The following is a 13,579-nucleotide window of genomic DNA, read 5'->3' on the forward strand; positions in this document are numbered from 1 at the left end:
AACCCAAAGGATGATCGAAACAGGGAGCCCCAATCTCCACCTTCCCAAACAATGAACAAAAAATCTTTCTTCCACCCCAAGTTGTTGTCAGGGATGGACTTCCCATTCACGATATGGGGGATAGTGGGGCGCTGATTAATAGAAACCCAACCCGGACTTTTATCAGGGCTATTCTTGAACTGAAAAATCTTTCTGAAGACAGCAACAGATGTGGGGACATTGTGCTTGGCGCATTGCGACAGATAGCACAGAATCAGCCTCCAAGAATTAGGGGGAAGTTGGCAAGGGCTGATGCCCACATCAGCCAGTAGCAAAGGAATGAATGGATGAAAAGGGAGTCTGATACCTGCCCTTAGAGTATCCCTATAGACGCATAGCGCGTCCTTCTTCCACTGACAGGCCCTGTCGGCCGGACCTGCAAGAACCAGCTTGAAAGGTTCCTTGATTCTGAAGCAGCTGCTCAACTTTTCCAGCTCCTTGGGTCCCGTAAGGCACTGATATGATCGTGCGCGTCCAGATGCGCATCAGACGGGTACTCGTCCCCTCGAGTGTTGATCATATCGATTAAAGAAGTGTACCTCGATCGGATAGGGAACTCGTTGGACTTTCTAGCCACGTTCATCTTGGCCAAGCGGGTCATTTTCTTGTCCGCCATCTGCAAAAAGGACACATACAGGATATCTTAAGAAGGGCACCCAATAAAATAGACACGAAAAGAAAAGGGAGGGATTTTACCTGAAGAAGCGCTCCTAAAAAAGGCTTTGAGCTCCGACTTGCTGTTATTGCTCTGAGAATCTTAGCATGAGGAGAAAGAAGAAAACTTAGAAATGAGAAGGTAAGAAGTAGTAGCCTCTCCTCAGTTCTTTATATAAGAGGAAAAGGAAGTTGAAGGGACGAAAGCCCATTAAGGACAAAAGCCCATGGGAAAAAGCCCAGAAAAAGGAACATTCCAGAATATTCCAAGGATTCTAGAGGATTCTAAACGGATCAATATTAAGCCCAATAAAGAAGGCCCAGTAAATTTTGAAAAAGCCCAATAAAGGAGGCCCAGTAAGTTTTGGAGAAGCCCAATAAAGGAGGCCCAGTAAGTTTTGGAAAAACCCAATAAAAGAGGCCCAGTAAGATTTGGAAAAACTCAATAAGGCCCAATAAAGAAGGCCAGGCCCAAATCCAATTAGGATTTGGAAAATACAATACCTTAAATTAAAGCCAAATAAAAAAAGGCTAGTGGAAGACCAGGATTCAGGTCGAATTCCAGGTCGTGAATCCTGCTCGAAAACTTTCGAGCAGGCACCCGAAAATAACGGATAAAAAAGACCAGGATTCAGGTCGAATTCCAGGTCGTGAATCCTGCCCGAAATTTTTCAACTAGATACACGAAAACAACGGAAAAAATAGGACTGAATTGAGGTCGAAACCTCGACCAGGAATGAAGTCGAATTAGCCAAGCATCTTTCAAGAATGAGGATTAAAAACCCAGGTCGAAGTTCGACTAGGATCCTGGTCGAATTTCAGGTCGTGGATCCTAGTCGAAATCCTTCGACCAGGAAGCAAGAAAACCAAAGAATTTTCTAACAGGATTCAGGTCGAAATATCGACTAGAATCCTGGTCGAAATCCTAGTCGATAGGCTCATGACCAGAAGCTAAAAAAGGTGGGGGAATTTTCGACCTAGATCCAGGTCGAAATTTCGACTAGGATCCTGGTCGAATTCCAGGTCGTGGATCCTAGTCGAATTCCTTCGACCAGGATGGCAAGGCTGACCCCTATTTCGACTAGGATCCAGGTCGAAATTTCGACTAGGATCCTGGTCGAAAAAGGGCTGGAAATCTGAAAAATTCAGAAATTAAAGGAAAAATCCCAGAAAATTAGGGAAAAATCCAGAAATTAAGGATAAATCCCAGAAAATTAGGGAAAAATCCAGAAAATTAGGGGAAAATCCAAAAATTAAGGATAAATCCCAGAAAATTAGGGAAAAATCCAGAAAATTAGGGAAAAATCCAGAAATTAAGGACAAATCCCAGAAAATTAGGGAAAAATCCAGAAATTAAGGATAAATCCCGGAAAATTAAGGACAAATCCCAGGAAATTAGGGAAAAATTCCTGGAAATTAAGATAATTCCTGAATAAAAGGAAAATTCATTGTAAATGTGTAGGTCGCTCCACACTTTACGCGAAAACGAAACCCTGTAAGGGAATAAACAGACTTAACTTCTGCGAAACCTAATCAATGTTTCCCAAAAGTTGGGGGGCAAATGATAGGGATAAATAAATTATGATAGTATAATTAAATACTGCAAGGTGTGGGCTGATAGGCCCAATAAAAAGATATATGATACTAAGACCAGAAAGGTTAAGCCTGATGGACCAGATCAGGCCTGATGAAATAAAGAAGGCCCAAAAACCCTGATTATTAATTAATTTCGTAATTAATTAATAAGGGAAAAATCAACTATTGAGAAGAGTCCCGATAAGGATATAAATCCTTATAGATTAGCCTCAAGGGGACCTAAAAGGATAAGGAATCAGTTTCCTACTATCTAGGACTCCAAAGTCCATTCTAATTATGAGACTTGCCCACCAAGTCTCCTATACCAAGTCCAATTCAAGGACTCCCAACATCTATATAAGGGGTCTCACCCCCACCAATCAGAACTACGTTTTTTGGCTTGATTCTCTAATTCACAGAGATACGTAGGCATCTCGTAAAGGCAGAATTAAGCTACGAAACACGAGAACAACCATTAAAGGTCTTGAGCTCCCGAATCTTGGTAATAAATACAGCAAATAATAACCTTAGTTTTTTATCCATAACAATATTATTATAATTTATATTAAATTCAACTTCTTCTACCATTTTATATTTTAGTTCATATCGAGTTCTATGTTATTCTAATTTGTTACTTTGGGCTAAATTAATAAGCACACTAAATAAAAATTATTAAGATTTAGTTGATATGTGAATCGGGTTAAGATAAAATAATATTATTATCAGTCCTCCTAAACAAATGAATTTGGATATACAAAATAATATATTTTATTTATCCAGGATAAAAAAATACTTTATACAATTGATTCAGACTAACACAAAACTAAAATAAAAATACAAATCGAACAACACAAATAAAATAATATAAACTAATTATTCAGTCTAAAACAAAATTATCTTATTGATCCACACTTAAAAAAAATTAAAATTAAACTTAAATAATTAGTTTGATTTGGTCGGTGTATTGGGCATCGAGTTAAAATAAAATAATATAAACCACTGATCCGAGATAAATCAAATTAATATTAGACTCAGTATAATTCGTATCCTGTTGATTTGAACTAAAATTAAAATTTTAATTAAAACATATATATATATTATTTTTTTTAAAATACACATAAAATTATCAATAAAACTATATCATTCAATCAATAATATTGTCTTTTTCAAATATCTTTTATAGAATTACCGTTAATCGATTAAGTAATCAACATGCTAAAATCATATTTTTTAATGTCCCAACATAATGAAGACATTACAATATTTTTACCCTCAATAAAATAATAATTTCATTATAATAACATTTCCCTCCTTATCGATGTTATCACTTTAAATAAGTTTAAATGTTTCAAAAAGTTATGAACATATACGTCTACTAATATAATTATTATGAAATCATATCATTTAAAGTTTTAAATGAACAAAATTTAAAATTTAATTTAAAATTTTTTAAAAAAATTATATAATATTAAAAAAATCTGTGTGATCCGTGCATCGCACGAGTTTTAAGCTAATAACTTTAATATCTGTAACTTCTTTATAATATGATGTTTTTTTTCAAAAAATTTCATACTTTTTAAATGTTTAAGTTAAATATAGAGTAAATCCGTGGATAAATTTCCAAATTCAAATTTAATCTGGGTTTTGGAAATTTAGGCTAGAGCGGTTCACGAACCGAGTCGAGCCGAGTTTTGTTCGAACCGAGCCGAGCTTCAATTTTTTTCTGACGAACCGAGCCGAGATTTCTTAACAAACAGAAAACCGTGTTCGAGTTCGAGCTCATTAACTAACGAGCCCGAATTTAGGCTCCATCTCGTTGCTGACTGATCAAATATGGAGAAAAGTATAACAGCTCTTAAAAATTCTGGAGCCAAGTCAAATTTTGAGGAAAATATAGAAACTTCTAAAGAATTTTAGACTTTTGCGTGTTGGTTTTTTTGAATTTTTCATATCGATTCGAACTAATATCTACAACCTTTAGTCGTTGTTCATCTCTATGCACTGCCAACTACTTGCGTCAAAATGCTGACCAAGAGAAAACAAAATCAAATTCTAGTTGTTCTACTTGCATCTGTGACACCTACATGATCTTATAAGAATCACACAAAGGAAAGGCTAAACTCACACAAAATTTTTATCCAAGATGGCTCTACAAAGTATTCCAAGAGTTGCTCTGAGCTCTGGTAACGCGAAAACTATGCCAGTTTTGGGACTAGGCACAGGTGACTATCCACATCCAGCCCCAGAAGCAGTCATACAAGCAGTGCATGAAGCAATTAAGCTTGGTTATACGATGTTCGATACTGCTTCTGCATACGGGACAGAGGAAGCACTTGGTGAAGCTATATCTCAAGCACTTGATCTTGGTTTAATAAAATCTCGTGATGATGTCTTTATTACCTCTAAGATCTGGTGCACTGAGAATCATGGCGATCGTGTTCTCCCTGCCCTTCAAAAGACTCTGCAGTAATATATTGATCCCCTCATCATTTTCATTTTAAAGAACCTTGTTGATGAAAATCTTAAATTTCGACTTTTTGTTGTTGTTTACAGGAACATGAAGTTGGAGTATCTTGATCAGTATCTTATTCATTGGCCAGTGAGCATGAAGCCTGGATCAGAGCCTTTTCATGTGAATCAAGAAGATGTTGTTCCGATGGACATCAAATCTGTCTGGACAGCCATGGAAGAGTGCCAAACACTCGGCCTTACAAAATCAATCGGTGTCAGTAATTTCACTTGCAAGAAGCTTGCTGATCTTCTGGCTTTTGCCAAGATCCCTCCAGCTATCAATCAAGTAAGTCCAGATTTACGTGGTCAGTCTCGTTCTTCAGCTTGTCTCTTTAGCATTTGTGTACTTTATGCCATCATTTTTATAACTATAGAACAACAAAAGGAGAGGTCCTACGGGAACAAATACAAGGTACAATCTTGCACTTTGATCTTTCTAATGTATTTTTGTTTAAAGGTCGAGATGAACCCGGTCTGGCAACAAGGAAAGCTGAGAGAGTTCTGTCAGGCAAACGGGATCATGATATCTGCTTATTCCCCTCTTGGAGCAGCAGGAGCACAATGGGGAACCAAAGGAGTTTTGGAATCTCCGGTCCTGATGGAAATTGCAAAGTCGAAAGGAAAATCTGTAGCTCAGGTGGCTTTGAGATGGGCTTATGAGCAAGGAGCTGTCATTGTAATGAAGAGCTTCAACAAAGAGAGACTAAAGCAGAATCTTGAAATTTTTGACTGGGAGTTAAGCGATGAAGACTCAAAGAAGATTGCTGAAATCGAGCAGAGCAGGGCATGCAATGGGAAGATGTTTATTTCTGAAACTGGAACTATCAAATCTCTTGAGGAGCTTTGGGATGGAGAAGTTTAAGATGACTAATACATGGTTACTGGATTCAGTGATATCGAAAACCTTCTGGAATGAGGAATTTGGCTGCCATTACATCTTTCGTGTTTTCAGATATCTTCTTTGTAATTTATAGTTACTGAATAAGCCAGAATCAGGACAATTTGATGCCATTACGAGTCATTATCTGTCTGCATAAATATCAATCTTTTGTCAAAAATGCTAGCTAGTCATAACATAATTACTAGATGACAAACAATCAAGAAAGAGATAGATGACTAGTTTAACCTGCAAAGTTCTATCACTATAATTACTTATAAGCTACATATGTGTACAAGGTATTCCGGAGAAAAAGATGGATGTAATAGCAGTGAAAGCCTGCACATATTCTCACCATGAAGTATTGATGGTAGCATTCATTTCCTTATAGACATGCCAGTAGTGACCTTTAAAATGCTCTGGTTGTTTAGAATATAGCTTCAAGTTCAGCCCATCCTAATCTGATTAACTGGAAAATGATCAAAGAATGATTCTTGAGCAACAGAGTGAAGGCCAGAGGGGAGGGGGACTTGAAAGTTGAAACAAAATTGTTAAAGAAATCATCTGATCCCTTATAATCCCGCTTCGGTAACACTTAGATATTTTAGGAGAACCGGTAAATAAACTGCTTCGTTAACACTTTGAAATTTTAAGAGAACAAAAACGATAAGTTAATGTCTTATACTTCATGTTAATGAAGGACTCCCGCAAAACTTAAAATTTAACACTTTAAATTTTAAGAGAATTGATGACTAAACCGTTTCACCAACATTTTGAAATTTTAGTAGAATCGAAACAATAACTTGATATTTTTTATTTCATGTTAATTATCTGTCATATTTAATTTTTTGCGGTCAATTTGATCTAATTTAAACTGAAAATTTCATATAATAAATTATTAAAAATATTTATAAAAATTATATCATTAGAAAGTATTATTAATCTGCTTTAATATGTATTTTTTAATCAAAATAATTAGAAAGAGTTTTTATTTACGATCAAAGTTGATTTAATTTGACCATCAAAAATTAAATAAATAAATCGGGACAAGGGATTATGTGTTCGGTTCAAACAATTTTTGCTCACGGCTGACGTAAACAATTTTGATATTTGTGTGGTTCAAACAATTTTTCTTATGGCATCAGGGCTGTTGTTCTTTGAAAAAGTGACGCACATGTTGGCTTTATGTGCGTGACTTCTGTGGTATACATTATCCACACCTCTGATCACCTAAGAAAATCAAGTTACAATAGCTATTTTCTCTTGTAAATTGATCATACCAAGAGATGGCTCCTCAAAGCATTCCAGCAATCCCTCTGAGCTCCGTCGATGCGAAACCGATGCCAGTTCTGGGACTAGGCACAGGTGCTTATCCCCCTCCACCGCCAGAAACAGTGATTAAAGCAGTGCTTGAAGCAATGGAGCTTGGTTACAGGATGTTTGATACTGCTTCTTTTTACCAGACTGAGGAAGCTGTTGGTGAAGCTATATCTCAAGCAATTAGTCGTGGTTTGATCAAATCTCGCGATGAAGTCTTCCTCACCTCTAAGGCCTGGTGCACTGATAATCATGGCGATCGCATCCTGCCAGCCCTGCAGAAGACGTTGCAGTAATATAAATTGACTGCTCACTCATTTTCATTTTTAAGTACAAGAAATGTTATGCCAATTTGTTGATAAAAATATATGTTAACTTTTTTCTTTACAGGAACATGAAGTTGGAGTATCTTGATCAGTATCTTATACATTGGCCAGTGAGCCTGAAGCCCGATGCAAACGTTTTTCATCTGAAGCCAGAAGATGTTGTTCCGATGGACATCAAATCTGTCTGGACAGCCATGGAAGAGTGCCAGACACTTGGCCTTACAAGATCAATTGGTGTCAGTAATTTCACTTGCAGGAAGCTTGCTGATCTTCTGGCTTTTGCCAAGATCCCTCCAGCAATCAATCAGGTTAGTTCGATTTCACAAACTAAACGATATTAAATAGTCAGTTCCATCCTGTACCCTTCCTTTCAAGTAATTGTTCACATTATTGAATGTGTTAAGTAACCAGTCGCACTAAAACCTTAAGGTAGTAGAGGAAGGCCCGAACATGATCTTATACTATTTAATAGAATGAATAACTCAAAAAAACGAAAACAAACATATGGACACAAACACGTCGTACAACCTTGCACGTACGTGTTCTATATTCCTGATCTATTTGTGTTTTTTGTGTCGAAAGGTGGAGATGAACCCAGCATGGCAACAAGGGAAGCTGAGAGAGTTTTGTCAGGCAAAAGGAATCAAGATAGCTGCTTTTTCTCCTCTTGGAGCATCAGGAGCCTTTTGGGGAACCAAAGGAGTCTTGGAATCTGTGGTTTTGAAAGAAATTGCAAAGTCTAAAGGAAAATCTGTAGCCCAGGTGGCTTTGAGATGGGCTTACGAACAAGGAGTTGTCGTGATAATGAAGAGCTTCAACAAAGACAGACTTAAGCAGAACCAAGAAATTTTTGACTGGGAGTTGAGTGCTGAAGAGTCCAAGAAGATTGCTGAGATCCCGCAGTGCAGGGCAGACCGCGGGGAGTTGTTTGTCTTTGAAAATGGCCCGATTAAGTCTGTCGAGGAGTTCTGGGATGGAGAACTTTAAGATGATCATTACACAGATGTAATAGTATTTAGAAATTTTCAATAAGTGGAATCATATATTTCAAGGTCCTAGTGCAGAATAAGAACTTTCAAGGTTAAGAACTTGATATGCATTTGTTTAACTGTCTGAACTGTTATGTAACTTTCAAGGTCCTAGTGCAGAATAAGAGCTGTGAACAGCTGAAAACATATATTAAGACAGAAACAGAGTCCATTTTTTTCTTATTTTGTTTCCAGTAATTCTGCTGTATTTGGTTAGATGATAAACACTAAATTTCTCTAAAACAGATACAATACTACTCCTGAAAATTCACCAGTGATAAGTTGCCTTGTTCTATAATAGCCAGAAAATATAAAGTTATTTAATAGCCTCGATTCAGAATAAATTGCGGGAATAGATAAAAGCTCTATTCGGGGTGACATTATAAGTGTTAGAATTTAAAACCTAATTGGAGCTTCTTACTCGACAGATACAAGCTCTATTCGGGATGACATTATAAGTGTTAGAATTTAAAACCTAATTGGAGCTTCTTACTCGACAGATACAAGCTCTATTCGGGATGACATTAGTGTTAGAATTTAAACCCATTCTAGAAGTAATCCAGCAGCAGACAAGAATCCTCAAAATCTTGGACATTAAGGTTATTAACAGCTAGGTCAAATAATACAGCTGGGTTGTACATGTGTGAATAGAAGCAGTAATATGGATAAAATAGATAAGCTTTGGGTAGTACTAATTGTCAAAGCTTCTAGACTACATGCAAGATAGAGTTCTGAATGTAAACATCTGGGCTCTTAAATGATACTCCCTCAGTCCCTAAAAACGTTTCCCATTTGTGTTGAACACGTTTGCCGATGCACACTTTTAATATCTTTAATTTCGTAGTAGTATTAAATATAAAAATTTCACTGTATTAAAGTATTCATAAATACGAATCCAACAAAATCACTCATGACTATATTTGCTTTTATAGATTAGATGTAAATTAGTAGTCAATCACTTACCGTGAACAGTGTAAAAATTAAAAATGGAAACGTATTAAGGGACGGAGGGAGGAGGGAGTAGCAGAATTAAGATAAGATGGCTGCTGAATAGAACATCACAGAGTGTGTATGTGGATGAGACTGGGACAGTTTTGGCTATTTATTAGTAAATGTCTAATATAAGGTAGGCTGGTTTAAAGATTGCAGATGTAAGAAAGAGTGCACGAGATAGAACCAGAAACATATATGTGAGCAAGTAATTAATAGACATAGGCAACAAAAAACTACTTTCACTATATAAAATTTCATATTTTCAATATTTGATCTTCCAAAACCCCAGTTTATAGCATTATTTGCAAATTTGCCTGAACAACATAATTTTCTCCCACACAAATAATCTCCAATTATTCTCCAACAATCAGATTTTAAGCTATAAACTGATACTTTATACTTTACAATCATCGATTGATTCATCGTAGCCAAACCCGTAGTTTACATTCCCCCGATACTTAACCATTTCAAGTTTTGGAAGTGTTCTTGATCTTCTTTCGGAATCCATACAAAAAGAAATTAATAAAAATTTCAACGCAAATAACTCGCACAAATGCCACACACAAACAAAAATGTTTTTAAAATCATCATAAGCATGTATCTCTGCAATCGCAAAATTCTATGTCTATATATGAAAATTCTGGGAGAAGGAAATATAAAGTTACTTGCAGACACGGATCGTCATGTATAGCATTTGTCCACTCTCTCTTAATTAACAGCGAGAAAGAATGAATTAGAGATATCGCTTTGGCTAAGCATTTGTCCACTCTCTTTTGCTTTATAATTATCTTAACCTAGCATGGGGTATATGTAGGTTCCGTCGGATGATATCTATGGTATCGATCCCAATGCTCAGGATTTCTTAGTTTTCCTTCTTCGCTGATCCAGTCATAAGCTGTAATTTTAGGCCAACTAAGAGCAATAATGAAAACAAATGTTATAACAAAGATTTAGAATAGTGCTCTAAGGGCCAAAAGAGAAAACAAAACTAATTAAATTCACTAAATTCAAAATAAGTTAAAAAGATTGTGAAGAAGCTAGAATTGTGAAGACATGTTTTCTTCAACCAAAATAAGTTCAAAAAATGTCCACGCAAAACAAATTTTAAATCATTTTGAAAAACATAAGGTGTGCAAGTTAAATAGAACAAAATTCTAATCAGAATAATAATATTGGGTTGAATATCAATTAGGTGACTAACCGCGTCCAATAAACTCAAGTAGGTTACTCATTGCAAATTTGACTCAAAATAATTATAAATTATCTTAATTTGATCATTTCGTTAAAGTCGAAACTGAAAATAGCCGAAATTGTAAATGGTAACAGAGGAAGGTATAGCTCGTTTTAGGCTTCAATATGGTTACTAAAATTTTGTATTTGACTCACGGAATCATAATGAAATATCGCTTAATTCTTCGAAATAACTCAAGTAAGGGGAATTAAAACCATATTTCATCATGATTCGTGAGCCAAATAGAAAGTTTTAGTAATTATATTGAAGCCCAAAATAAGCTCTACCCTCACATGTTACTATTTTTTAAATTCGGCTATTTTCAGTTTTCAAATTTAACGGAATGATCAAATTTAGTTAATCGATGATCACTTTGAGTCAAATTTGCAATGAGTGACCGACTTGAATTTTTTGGACGCAGTCAGTCACCTGCTTGATATTTAACCCGAATAATATTAGTTTAGAATAGCAAAACTTCCTACTATATGATTCATTTTCCACTCTTCTTCATTTAAGAAGATCAAGGAAGATAAACACAGAAGCAATGATAATGGTAATTACAAAACATCAGTAGTAGCTAGATTACCATTCATTAAACCTCTTGTCGTCGACTGAAACTTTGTCAGCCTCAATGCTAATATTATCAGTACGACGATCATATGGTTTTATGACAACCTGATGCATATTCAATTGCATCATTATCAGGAAAAACTCAAAGAATTAAACATATCGATTATATGATTCCAGAATTATTATACTCACCTTGAAACTTTGTCCACCCCAATTACCACAACTCATTGCTTGCGATGTCTCTGACAATATTCGATAATACTGCAAGAACAGATAAAACATATTTAAAACCAGATATCCAATCTTAAAACTGCAGAAACCCAACAATATTTATTAAAACAAAAATTCAAGATACAAGGGTTGAAATGCTGAGAGCACTTAAATTTCTCAGGAAAAGGAAATTGCATCTTAAATTATTAATTAATAGTTTACACACAATGTCATCAGAATCATGATTATAAACATTGCTTAAACGTAGCATACGAGATTCGTATTGAATTCCTTACCTGCTTGGAAGTCCGTATCAGAATTCCATTACAGGTAGCCACTAAGTCACCAGGGCGTACATCATTTTTATCAGCAACTAGTGATCCTTCAGATACCTGATCATGAGAAAATACAGTTGCTCTAATAGTAAATCTGCTGGAAATTCAGCATGAATTTATCACTTTACTGCATTCAAGATATATGAAACTAAAGTAATACTATTAACTCTGTTTTCCTATGTTCTACCCATATGGCCTATGGCCTATGTGCATTCAGCCTTGCATGACATATCTGTTGTAACAGTAAATTTTCCCCTCTTGACATATAGTGTATCTGCTATAGTGACTACTGAATACAACGGAGTTAAACTTGAATATTAAACGGATGTATTACATCTTCAAGTCTCTTAATGAAATATAATGATAAAGTACTAGGATGCTCACCTCTTTGACAACAACATATGACTCTGCAGGGGATATATTTAACTTTTCCCATACTTGATAAGATAACTGATCCAAATCAACCACGCTAATTCTAAACCAAGGCCATACGACGCTCCTGCATTTAGGGAAACTAAATCCAAAAGAATTTAGGAACCAAATGAAATGACAAAAAGACATCTAAAATAATGACAGAATTGGGCTGTAAAACTGAGGTCATTGTCTCCGCCAAAACATTCTAAACCCCAAGTTCAGTTCCGACTTAGAGACCAACATTCTAAGAACCCAAGTAACTACCTACGAGTAAGAATTTGCAAGGGGGGCTAATGAAAGCTTATTAATTTCATGCATAATAGTATAGGAGAAAGGGGAACCATTGGATCGACCATTTTGGTATACAAGAAATTAAAGTGTCGTCATACCTATATGACTTCCACATCTCCAATCACGTAAAAATAATTGGAATAGGAAGATAATGACCACAATTCATGTTAATACCCAACTACATATCTAGTACTGGTGACAAGTGGTCCACCTTCGCAATCCTGTTTAAGAAAACACTTTCTTCAAGGGCTAATCCAGAAAAGATAGGGTAATATCAAAAAATAAATATATATATAATGTTCAATTAGAGATATGTTGATGTGATTACTATAGCATATTTCTACCAATGAAAATAAAACTGGCCAAGATCACTCCCCGTACATATTTATAAGAAAATTAGGGAAAATACATAAAGCTTTAAGCAACATATCGTAAAATTATAATAAAATAGCAATGTGACTAATTATTTAGAACCTAGTAATGACAATGTCACTTAAAATAAACGTTAGTGAGATAGCAAACATTTTCATAATGCTACCACACTACAAGAAACAGGGACTTATAATGACCGATTTGGCGGTCGGTAAAGGCCATGTTTCTTGTAGTGCCAGTTGATACACAAAACACACTAGCTTATAGTCTCACCCATGTCTTCTACTTTGAAATTGATGGCAGTGTGCACAATGAGCGCTTTCTTTTTTAAACATATTATTTGGGATGAAAGAAGTAGTTAATCACTTAAACCATTAAAGTTTTGAACTAATCCTCCAAAAAATTGTCTTCAAAAATCATTTAGGTAATAACGAATTTGATGAATATTTCACTCCACAAAAATGTTTTTCTATATAAGACAGAAGGAAGAAAGAGAATACCTCAGTGGCACAAGTAGACCTCAAGAGCTCATCACAACCAAAATTTGGGTATTCCAGATTTAAATTTCTATTATTATCAACCAAGGAGCAGGTTTCAAAGTTACGACCCAAAGCAATGACATTCATCCCTTTAACAATATCTGATTGCCTGGATCTCAAATCACATACTTTTGTTCTACTGGGGACTTTACTTTCATAGTAAGAACATTGTGATAATAGTCCACATAGTCTTCTTTAGCTAGAAGCAATGTTCCATCTGTCATCCTTACAATTCTCTGAAAGAAAGTAACACTTGTTAACTTCAAATGTATAACATCTAGTAAAACTAAAGAAAAT

At 35.5% G+C, this 13,579-nt stretch overlaps 2 protein-coding genes across 2 annotated transcripts; both read left to right on the plus strand.

Moving 5' to 3' along the window:
* Nucleotides 1-4,308: 4,308 nt before the first annotated feature.
* LOC141713535 (non-functional NADPH-dependent codeinone reductase 2-like) lies at nucleotides 4,309-5,790 on the plus strand. Its single transcript, XM_074516999.1, has 3 exons — nucleotides 4,309-4,734; nucleotides 4,822-5,065; nucleotides 5,237-5,790. The coding sequence occupies exons 1-3, from the start codon at nucleotides 4,412-4,414 to the stop codon at nucleotides 5,639-5,641; spliced, it is 972 nt and encodes a 323-aa protein (XP_074373100.1). The 5' UTR covers nucleotides 4,309-4,411; the 3' UTR covers nucleotides 5,642-5,790.
* A 1,021-nt stretch (nucleotides 5,791-6,811) lies between these two features.
* Nucleotides 6,812-8,510, plus strand: LOC141713536 ((1S)-1,7-diacetoxy-luvungin A aldo-keto reductase-like). The gene is made up of 3 exons (XM_074517000.1): nucleotides 6,812-7,265; nucleotides 7,364-7,607; nucleotides 7,882-8,510. Exons 1-3 carry the CDS (start codon nucleotides 6,943-6,945, stop codon nucleotides 8,284-8,286), a joined length of 972 nt encoding a protein of 323 aa, XP_074373101.1. The 5' UTR covers nucleotides 6,812-6,942; the 3' UTR covers nucleotides 8,287-8,510.
* The last annotated feature ends 5,069 nt before the right edge of the window (nucleotides 8,511-13,579 follow it).

The sequence above is a fragment of the Apium graveolens genome, chromosome 3 (genome assembly GCF_009905375.1).
Source record: "Apium graveolens cultivar Ventura chromosome 3, ASM990537v1, whole genome shotgun sequence".
NCBI classification, from domain to species: domain Eukaryota; kingdom Viridiplantae; phylum Streptophyta; class Magnoliopsida; order Apiales; family Apiaceae; genus Apium; species Apium graveolens.

Excerpts from the sequence above, each read along its gene's own strand:
- LOC141713536 (XM_074517000.1), top strand. The coding sequence starts at position 6,943 with ATGGCTCCTCAAAGCATTCCAGCAATCCCTCTGAGCTCCGTCGATGCG. Across the intron at positions 7,266-7,363 it reads GCCCTGCAGAAGACGTTGCA|GAACATGAAGTTGGAGTATC; the intron begins GTAATATAAATT and ends TTTTCTTTACAG. Across the intron at positions 7,608-7,881 it reads TCCCTCCAGCAATCAATCAG|GTGGAGATGAACCCAGCATG; the intron begins GTTAGTTCGATT and ends TTGTGTCGAAAG.
- LOC141713535 (XM_074516999.1), top strand. The coding sequence starts at position 4,412 with ATGGCTCTACAAAGTATTCCAAGAGTTGCTCTGAGCTCTGGTAACGCG. Across the intron at positions 4,735-4,821 it reads GCCCTTCAAAAGACTCTGCA|GAACATGAAGTTGGAGTATC; the intron begins GTAATATATTGA and ends TGTTGTTTACAG. Across the intron at positions 5,066-5,236 it reads TCCCTCCAGCTATCAATCAA|GTCGAGATGAACCCGGTCTG; the intron begins GTAAGTCCAGAT and ends TTTTGTTTAAAG.